This window comes from Chrysochloris asiatica, unplaced genomic scaffold (genome assembly GCF_000296735.1).
Source record: "Chrysochloris asiatica unplaced genomic scaffold, ChrAsi1.0 scaffold00108, whole genome shotgun sequence".
Classification (NCBI taxonomy): domain Eukaryota; kingdom Metazoa; phylum Chordata; class Mammalia; order Afrosoricida; family Chrysochloridae; genus Chrysochloris; species Chrysochloris asiatica.
In genome coordinates, this window is record NW_006408626.1 from 1486905 (window position 1) to 1497872 (window position 10968).

The 10968-nt window shown below is 43.0% G+C and overlaps 1 protein-coding gene across 2 annotated transcripts in view; it reads right to left on the bottom strand.

Annotated features, from left to right (window-relative positions):
- ACTL6A (actin-like 6A) overlaps positions 1-8250 on the bottom strand; it is a 58699-nt gene extending 50449 nt beyond the window's left edge. The window contains exon 1 of one of the 2 annotated variants that reach the window (XM_006867699.1): positions 8058-8250. In XM_006867699.1, coding sequence (XP_006867761.1) covers positions 8058-8082 — 25 coding nt within the window. In that variant the 5' untranslated portion in view covers positions 8083-8250. Of the gene's footprint in view, positions 1-8008 lie in introns of both variants that reach the window. The other variant, XM_006867700.1, reaches the window with a different exon arrangement.
- Positions 8251-10968: the final 2718 nt, after the last annotated feature.

Sequence of the window (10968 nt, forward strand, 5' to 3'; positions counted from 1 at the left end):
AGGGCAGAGCATCAGTTTTACATTCAACAAATCATACACCTTGTTTCATTACAATAATTATAATTCCCTCCATGTACCATCAGTTACCAGTGTTTCTATTAATTTTAGTTTTTTTTTTTTTTTTTAACACTCATGCATTATACAATAATTTTACAAAACCAAAGGACATACTCTGCAAGTCTGCCTCCTGGCCACCATCTCTTAGTCTCTCACTTCCCATGAATCTAGACTCCTCAGTTGCTCCCTCTCTCCATATCCCCATCTCTGCCTCCATCTCTGGTATCTGGTATCGCTGCTGATTCTCTGGATAAGCTCTCTCATTCCACTTGTGCTTTTCTCCCTTGGTGGTCCTAGGGTCCTGTTTCTGGACTGTAAGATTAATTACTCCCCTGTTTTTGTTACAAAACTTCTAACTTTACAATCATGAGAGTTGCAATTAGTCATGATAATAATTACTCATTATTGAATTATTTGACCAGACCCATCTAGACAAGATGAAAACTTAGTGGGGGCTCTTCCCCCCGACACACACACTATTAAACTAAGCTCCCCCCTTGAAACCTTGTAAGCCAGTCATTTCATGCCTTTATCACCCCCTCATTTTAGGTAGCCAATGTCTAAATTGCCCACATCTATCTACCCTGTGTAAGAGGGAGCAGCATTGATGCTTGATGTGAAGACTCCTTCCCCCTTCTCTGTTGGAATTTAGAGTTACTACCTCAACAACAACAACCTCCAAGTTCATCAAATCATAGCAATTTACCCTCATTTCCTTTATCAAAAATTTTTTAATCTTCCTCTAGTTGAGTTCTATTATCAAGCTATCAAGGCTAGGTCAAATGGGCACTGTCTGCAACTTTGGGTGTTTTGTGTGACCACTCTCATTTCAAATCAGCTGGATGCTTCACTCTCAGCTCTAGCCCTCTGTGGCTAAGTCCTTGTTCATAGGCTCAGGTGTCCCCAGGTCTCACCATATTTTGGACCAACCAGCACATCTTCTCTCTCTCATCTCCAGGTCCACGGTAGTCTGTGGAATATGCTTGAATTCTGTGGAATATGCCCATTTCTTCATTGCTGCTTTCCCCCCACTTCCACTCACCAACATGGGCACCAGTAGACCAACATGGGCACCAGCAAGCTTACATGCCTGCTCATGTTCCCTTTGAGTTTCAGTCTTTGAGGGGAGCTTGTCCTGAAGGAACTTGATTGCTAGCCTTGATGGGTCCTGGCAAACAATTTGCTTATTCTTGTAGTAACCAGTCATACTGCCATTTTTGTTTTGGGTTTTTCCTGATGATCTTTTGTTGAAGATGTATTTTCTATCACTCTTCCTGTTTCAGGCTGGTCTGCTTGTCCTTGCTAGTGGGAATGTCCCACCTCAGAAGGTCCTGGATAGGGCTCAGGATTCCACCTAAGGTCCTATACCCTGCAAAGGCTCCGCAGGAGGCATATTTCGCTGGGCAAGTTCTAAAACCCCTTTAAGGTATTACTTAATTAGAATATTTCTTTATCGAGCATTCTAGTTAATCAAAGTGTTAAAGTTTACAAATTCATGTCCATTATTATTTGTACTTGAGTTTAAGCACTATGGTGAAAACAAATGCAACTGTTTTCCTCTTCAGGACTACTAATTTCAAACAAAGTAATCAGGACCAGAGAGTTCAGAGAAGGGTTCATTACATTGGGAAAAGACACAAATGCAGAAACTTTCTTTCAAATTAGAAGTTAAAATAGGTCTCTTATTTAAATTAAAAAAGGGTATCATTATTCTTCAAAGACACTACCCTTCAACTGTGAATACTTGCAGTATAATCATAGCTTTTTCTTTGTTTTAATTTAATTCTGAAAAACTACCAACATGATAAAAATAATATAAACAAAGTGTTTTTTTAAAGGTTTGTGGAAAATGGAATTTAACGATAATGAAAATTTCCCCAAAACTTTATCAAGCCCCCTTGTATATGTAAGTGTAAATGATAGTTGTCTACATTCCAAGATTAAAAAGAATGTGCCATATTTTGCCATATTTGCTTGCAGTATTAGAAAAAACTGTTATTAACATAGATTCCCCTTCTCTCCCTCCTCAGATATCACTACTGAAATGAAGTTGGTAGGCAACATTCCCAATTTTGTAATTTTATGATATGTACATATATCCATAATGAATTTAAAAGTATCACAATGTGCACGTGTATACAAAAACACACACATATATGCACATTTATACAGAGAAAAAGCTATGATTACACTGCAAATATTCAACTCTTTAAGCATTCTTTTAAAAATTACCTATGTTGATACATGTAGATCTAGACCATTCAATGTAACTAACAGCTGTTATCATCCTGGTGTGGCACTGTAGGATCAGCACTGGAATGTGAATGTACCAAAAGGTTGTTAGTTCAAATCCACCAGCTGCTTCCTGGAAACCCTTTAAACGGTGGCTGAGTCACGGCACTTAACAACAGCACTCATGAGTAAACTACTTCCGTTTCAAGGTACTGAGAGACCATTAGATTATCTCTACCATTTCCCATGACAAGCAGTGTAATAACACTAACAACAATGAACACTTTTGTACTTGTTGTGTGTTAGGTACTATTCTAAGTAATTCTACACATTGTATTTAATCATTATAGCATTCTATGAGATAGGCACTGCTACTAAGACGTATTGATTTATTTGAAGAGTGTGCTCTTCTCTTTTGGCTTTCTATCTCCAGGTCTTTGCCCATTTTATTGCAATACTTTGTCTTCTCATGCCACCCATTGAAATGTTCTGTTCAGTTCTTTTACTTCACATTTCTTCCATTCACTTTAATAACTCCATGTCCAAGAGCAAGCTTCAGAGTCTCTTCTGACATCTTTTTTGTTCTTTTCTTTTTTTCCTCTTTAATGACCATCTGCTTTCTTGAGGTGAGTGAAAATACTATGGCTTGGGTCACGTGCACTTTAGTCCTCATGTATGATGTCTTTGATGTTCTCTCACAATTAATCCAGTCTTTGGTCATTTGCGTCCAGTGTATCAAATCTATTCCTGAGATGGTCTCTAAATTCCGGTGGCATATACTCAAAGTCATACTTTGGCTCTTGTGGACTCATTTACATTTTCTTCAGTTTCAACTTGAGTTGGCATATGAGGTATTAGAGGTTAGGATTTACAATACATTTTGAACATAATTCAATCTACAACACATACAACTTAGTTTTGTGTGTTTTACATACTTTATGTGCAAAATAGGCTTTAAGATACATTCCTCTACATAAGCCAACTTGCAACAAGCAGGATATTCATTCTGGTATCTAAACCACACTTGATTAGGCTGTTGTATAATGTACTTAAACCAGAAAAATTATTTTCAAAGCAACAACTAAAAACTGTTTTTATTTGTTTACAGTGCCTGAAATGTCTTGTTTTTGTCCCAGAGTTTCTTTTTCACAACTTACTAGGGAGTTATCTTACTTTGAAAGGCAGTCAATTTCCTAAAAAGTGGTGAACAACCTTTTCTATGCCTCATTATCTTCAACAAAATGGGAATAGTAGTACCATCTTATATGGTTGTTGTGAATTAATGGCTTGCTTCATGGTATTAGGGAATTAATTATGGCCAAAATAAGTGTTGGAATACCCCTCTATTGTTGCTAAATGTCATCAAGTTGGTCCTGAAGTCATTGTGACCCTGTTTAGGGTTTCTGAGGCTTTAAGTCGTTGTGGGAGTAGAAAACCTCATCTTTCTCCTATGGAATGGCTGGTAGGCTCAAACCATAGACTTTGTGGTTCGCAGTCCAGTGGGGTACCACGTCTTAGGCCAGGTTTTTTAGCTCAGTGAAACATATTATATATATATATGTTGTTGTTGTTAAGTGCTGTCGAGTCGGTTCCGACCCATAGCGACCCTGTACAGGGTTTCCGAGGGTGTAAATCCTTATGGGAGTAGAAAGCCTCATCTTTCTCCCGCGGAGCGGCTGGTAGTTTCGAACTGCTGACCTTAAGGTTCGCAGCCCGATTCGTAACCACTACGCTACCAGAGCTCCTTATATATATATATAGAGAGAGAGAGAGAGAGAGAGAGAGAAGTTTATTATCAAGGAATTAGCTTACAATTGTAGAATCCCAGGTCCCCAGCTGAAGAAAGACTTTCCCAAATGTCCAATTTATTGGGAGCAGGCCATACCCCCAAGGAAACATCCTTTGAATTAACAGTCTGCTCAAAGTCAATCAGAATAAAGATAACTATATTAGGTTTCATACATAAACCTGTATTAGGTTTCATCACCTAATAAATTGACAAGGAACCTTAATTATTGCATTGCTGTTGTTGTTAAGTGCCTTCAAGTCGGATCTGACCCTTAGTGATCCTGTATAGCGTTTCTGAGGAGTGGCTGGTGAGCCTGAAATCATCGGTCTTGTGGTTCTGACTTTGCAATCAGCCCAGTGCCTTAACCACAGAGCCACACCAGGACTCCAACTATTACACTGCACCCTTGTAAATTTGTTTCTCTAGAACCCTAACATTATGAGAATATTAACGAGCCCAAAGCAGAATAGGGTGTCTACTCATTTTAGATATAAAAAGGATCATTGTTATTGTTGTTATGTGCCGTGGAGTTGGTGCTGACTCATAGCTACCCTGTAACAGGGTTTCTGTGGCTGTAAATCTTTACAGGAGCAGAAAGCCTCATCTTTCTCCCATGGAACAGCTGGTAGTTTCGAACTGCTGACCCTGAGGTTAGCACCCCGGCTCGTAACCACTACACTACCAGAGCTCCTGATAAAAAGGATTAGGCACAGAAAAAGATGTACCAATGGAGTAGACAGATGCCAAGTGGAGATGGCTAAGGAACTGAGCAAAACCAGACTTAGGGAAATTGTGACAGGGTTACAAAATCTGAGTATCCTCCCTCAGAACAGATCCAGAGAACGCTTTCCCCTGAGCTTGTGCCCTGAACGTGGATTTCTAAATTCCTAAACTGTGAGAGGAGTCCTGGTATGGCACTGCAGAATGCCCTGGGCTGCTAACAGCAAGAGCAGGGATTCAAATCCTCTACTTCTTGGAAACCCTATACAGTGGTCACTATTAGTCTAGAATCAACTCTACAGCACTTAATAAGAAACAACTGCAACAAAATTTCGAAGTAGGTTAAACAACCTACTTCGAAATTTTGTTACAGTTGTTTGTTGTTACCCTGTGGGTTGAGTCTGTTCCTACTCATAGTGACCCTACAAAAGGTTTCCAAGGAGACTGGTGGGTTTCAACTGCTGACCTTTCATTTAGCAGCCCAGTGCTTGTCCTATAATGCTTATCCAGTACCATACCAGAACAGATAATTAAGACACATGGTTTAAATGCATGCATGTAAAGCCTTTGGAATGGTTCTTGGCATATAGTATACACTCATTATTAAACAATGCCTCTTATTATGGATTGAAAAGTGGCCCACCAAAACATGTTGCAAATTCTAACTCCTAATCTTGTGGATCAGAGTTTTTGTTATGTTAATGAAACCATATCACCCTGGTGGTGGTGGTGTTAAGCACCATCAATGGATTATGATCCACAGCGACCCTATATAGGGTTTCTGAGGAATGTGAGCTTGAACCACCGACCTTGTAGTTCAAAAGGCTTTGCAGTCTGGTGCATTAACCCACAGTGCCACACCAGGACTCTACCATATCACCGTCAAACCCATTTTTTATCACCGTTGTTGTTGTTAGGTGCCATCGACTCAGTATCAACTCATAGCCACCCTATGAACAACAGACCAAAACACTGTCTGGTCCTGAGCCAACCTCAGAACTGTTGCCACACTTGAGCCCATTGATGCTGCCACTTGGCCAGTCCATCTCACTGGGGGTCTTTCTCTTCTTCTCTGACCCTCCGCAATATTCTCCTCCAACACCATAACTTAAATGCATCAATTCTTCTATGACCTATGATCTTCCTTATTCACTGTCCAACTTTCACACGCATATGAGGTTATTGAAAATACCATGGCTTGGGTCAGGCACACCTTAGTCGTCAAGCTGACATCTTTGCTCTTCAACACTTTAAAAAAGTCTTGTGCAACAGATTTGCCTAATGCAATACGTCATTTGATATCTTGACTGCTGCTTCCGTGAGAGTTGATAGTTGAATTAAGTCCTTGACAATTTAAATCTTTCATCTGTTGATAAGACTGTTGTTTACTGGTCCAGTGGTGAGGATTTCTGTTTTCTTTACACTGAGATGCAATACATACTGAAGGCTCTGCTCTTTGATCTTCATCAGTGTTTTAAGTCCTCTTTACCTTCAGCAAGCAAAGTTGTATCATCTGCATATTCCAGGTTGTTAATGAGTCTTCTTCTAATGCTGATAATCACACTGTATCACTGCAGAGCCCATTTTATGCCCAGCACCACTGAGATACAGACACAGAGAATCAGATATGGGAGAAAACAGAAGTCACATGAAGATCTCCAAGGAACTTGGTAAGAGAAGGTGAAAACAGACAAGAATCTTCCGCCAGAGCAGACAGAGAGGAATACTTTCTCTTAGAGCTAGAGCCCTGAATTGGGACTTCTAAGCTTCCTTGTGTTTATTAAAGCCATCCACTTGTCTATTTCTATTCTAGCAGCTGGAGATAACTAAGACACCTCCTGGGGAACTATCCCTGGGATCAGTGAACCTGCCAGTCTATACAACAGCACCAACAGCATCCACAAGTAAAGGGCACCCTAACACAAAGTTATTCTGTCAGAACTGCACCTTCAGGCCGAGAAATGGTAAATCATGAAAGTCCTGTAGGCCTGCTCCAAAGTAAAAATGGCAAACTACTGACTCTCATACTCAGAAATCAAAACCAAAGACTTAAAGAGAAAGGAGGGGCGGAGGCTAGCGGTCCCTCAAATACTCAGAAGAGACTCCGGACACTCCAGAAAAGACTAAATACTTGGAAAACATTTTTGCTATTCTCTAACTGGTCACTGGAGTTCTGGTGTGGCGCTGTGGGTTAATGCGTCAGACTACCAAGTCGGTTAGAATCGCCAAGGTCGGCGGTTCAAGCTCATCAGCCGCTCCTCAGAAACCCTATACAGGATCGCTGTGGGTCACAACGGACTCAACAGCACTTGGCAACAACATCTGGTAACTGCCATCATCTTCAGAAAAGGAATCCTTAGCAGAAACAGTACCACCAGAAGTCTCCTTGTTCGCTAAGTCACCAAACACGAAAAGAACATGAATCCTAGCCATGCTCTCTTCAAGTCAGCTGGGGAGCTTGCACGGATGCAGGCCGGAGACGCTGCACTTTCACAAAGCCCCCAGGTGATGCTGCTGGTCCCCGAAGCTCACTAGAAGTAGTCAGCACCTGCAGCATCTCCGTGAAACTGTCACAAGCCCCAGTCCGTAGGGAGGCGCATTCGCACTCCATGACCACGCAGCCTGGAGTTGGGTAAACTTGGCTAACTTGCCCAGGGCCGAAGTGCTGAATAAGTGGAGAGGCGGGCGCTCCACTATACCACAGCCTATCCCAGGACCCGAAACCTGGGGGCTCCTGGGATCCCGGGTCAACTCTCCGGACATCCTTAAATCACACGTGTTTCTGAATTAAACGCAAACAGACCCGCCCACGAGCAGCTCTGGAGCAGCCAGGCAACAAATAGCCAGGAGTTACTGAAGGTGTGGGGCGGCGCGAGCAGCCGCCACTCTCCCTCACTTCCAGCCTCGGTCCAAGCCCGCAAACTGCTAGGATCTCCGACTTTTAACGCACACACGCCCCGATGAGGCCGCGTTGTGCACACACCGGGGCCAATCCCGCCGGCTGGGTTCGGTAGGCTGGCCCTCAGCGCGGAGCCGCCGACCGCCCCGAGCCCAGCTCGTCAGAGGGCGGCGGGTACCGGGCCGCAGCCCGAGGCGCTCGCAGAGCCGGGTGGGCTCCGGGGGCGGGGATGGGGCGGGAGGACAGTCCGGAGAGGGCTAGACCGGAAGGGGCCGCCAGGGAGGGGGGCGCTGGGGGCAGCAGTTACGAACCGCACTCGGCAAAAAACGCGCGCTCTCTCTTCTGGCCGCACTCACTCACCTCCCCCGTAGACGCCGCCACTCATGGCTGCTGTCGGCGCGACTCGACACTAAAGGATGCCCGGCGAAATGTCGGCTACGGTTGCGATGCGGGTCCAGAGAAGCGTTACACCCCAACCCCCTTAACTTCCAACGCCACCCCCTCAGGCAACAAAGCGGCGTCTGCACACCATAGAGCGTAACCACACTTGCTGTCGTCTTGTCTGAACGAATCACAAGCGGTCCAACCTACCTTAAGCCAATCAGAATGAGACCATACTGCGTCCTGCAGCGGCTCAGCTACTTTAGCCAATTGAAGGCAGCCATGGGAGGGAAGGGGGGGAAGCGACGGAAAGTGGGAAGGAGTTGGGTTGCAGAGCTGGAGGAGGCGGGGCTTATCGCTTTTGGGTAGGGGAATGGTGCGGAGGGAACGGAAAGAAGAGGAGGGCCAGTCTGGGCGGTTCCAGGGCTGTGGCTCGTTCCGGGGAGCGGTGGGAACCCTGGTGCTTTAATTTCAGAAACAGAGAGCGTTTCCCGCAATGATTCGAAGAAATTTTTTTTCTTCCAGGAAAAAGTATTTCTCACTAACTTTGACGTTGGGAAAATGCAAATATTGTGCTTCACTTTAGCATACAGAGAATCAGTAAATCAGACGAACTGAAACAATCCTGTAATTATTTTAATCATTACCAAAACTGAAGGAAGAAGAGATGATATACCAACTAAATTTAAGTAGCACTTTAAAAATTATAAAGAAGTGTCATTAATCTGTCTCTCTCTCTCTTTTTTAATTAATCTCATGAGATAGGATTCCTGGTGTGACGCTGTGGAATCAGCACCGGACTGCGAACCACAAGATTGGCGGCTCAAACCCAGCTGCTCCTCAGAAACCCCATACAGGGTCTCTCTGGGTCGCAACCGACTCGACATCACTTAACAATAACAACATGAGATAGGTATCAATCTAGTCAACCCTCATCCAAGCAACTACCTAATCCTAAATATGAGGGTAGGTTAAAAAAAAGTATTGATACTAGGGTCCCAGAAGCACTGGTGTTGTCTTGAGTTATTCCTTGGGCTGTTGACCTCAAGGTTAGCAATTCAAATCCACCAGCCTCTCAGCTGAAGAACGATGAGGCTTTCTGCTCTCATAAAGATTTGTTGTTATTAAATGCCATCAAGCCGTTGCTACTCATAGCGACCCTGTATAGGGTTTCTGAGTTAAAGCGCTGGTGGGCTTGAACCGCAGATCTTGTGGGTCACACTGACCTTGCCATCCTGCGCATTATCCTGCAGCACCACCCAAAACAGACTCATTATGAGTTGGGTTCCAGTTCATACCTACGCAGGTTTATTTTAACCAAAACGTGTTTAAACATGTCTGTGATCCCTGAATGACTGCAGACAAATTCTCTCAGTAATAACCTTAGTTGGGGTAATGTGTTTAGGGTGCTTAACAAAAAAATAAGCTCAATCAAAATAGTGGCTTCAGAGGAGGTCTGTGGGGCCAGTTCAATTCAAGACAGGGAGATCAGCTCATAAGGTTATGGCCAGTGTCTTAGGTGGCAGGGGTTATCAACAAGAATTTCCTTGGGAAACCTTACCCCATTAACCCTACAACCTGATCTTTTCTGCTTTAGACTTCTTTTTATTCCCAAAACTCGAAGAACATTTTAAGGGAACATGATTTGAGTCCCTCAAGGATGCCAAAACCTGTCAGTTGAAAAGTGCAGAATTATTTGTGTAAGGCAGAGATGTAAACACTACCTGCAGACCGAGATAGAGGATATGTGGAGAAAAAAATAGCTTCACATTATGATGTTTTTGTTTTGATAAAGGTGTCTATGATTTTGTAGCAACACTTTTTGACTTATTCTCATATATTTATAGTGTCTTCTTTTCTTGGTCCTATTTCCACCAGTACAGATTACTGTGTTCTCTTTTCTGGACTATGCAACAGTTTATTACATTGCCTTTTTGCCACACTGTATACAGTTTAATCTTTTAACACCACACAAATCTGGTCATGCACTCTAAAGTTCAAATCCTTATGATAGTCGCATATCCTTATAGTTGATGTTGGTTCTTGTGGTGTCATGGATTATATAATGACTCGTCTAGCTATAGACTATAACTCCCACCAAACAACATGTAATGGTTAGCGTTCTATGTTAACTCAACCAGGTCAGGATTTCCAGATGGTTAGCAGTTGAGATATGCTTAGTCCCATTAAGATGAAACCTAATACAGGCATAGTTAGCTCTATGATGAGTAACTATGAGCAATCAATCAATTGAAGGGATGCTTCCTTGAGGATGTGGCCTGCTTTCAATATAAATGTACACATGGGAGGGACTATCTTTAGCTGGGGACATGGGACTCTGCAAATGTGAGCCATTTCCTAGATAATAAACTTCTCTCTATGTATATAGATACTACCACTCATCTGTCAGTTTGTCATACTGTGGTGGCTTGCATGTTGCTGTGAATCTGGAAGCTATGGTGTTGTAGTTGTTAGGTGCCATCTAGTCAGTACCGACTCATAGTGACCCTATGCACAAAAGAATGAAACACTGCCAGATCCTGGGCCAACCTCAAAATTGTTGCCACACTTGAGCCCATTGATGGGCTTTTTCTCTGACCCTCCACCTTACCAAACATGATATCCTTCTCCAGCGACTGGTCCCTCCTGACAATGTTTCTGAAGTATGAGAGATGAAATTTGGCCATCCTGGCCTCCAAGGAGCATTCTGGCTGCGTTTCTTAGTCCTCAAGCTGACATCTTTGCTCTTCAACACTTTAAAAAGGTCTTGTGCAGCAGATTTGCCTGATGCAATACGTCCTTTGATTTCTTGACTGCTGCTTCCATGAGTGCTGATAGTTGATCCAAGAAGAATGAAGTCCTTGATAACTTCAATCTTTTCTCCATTGAT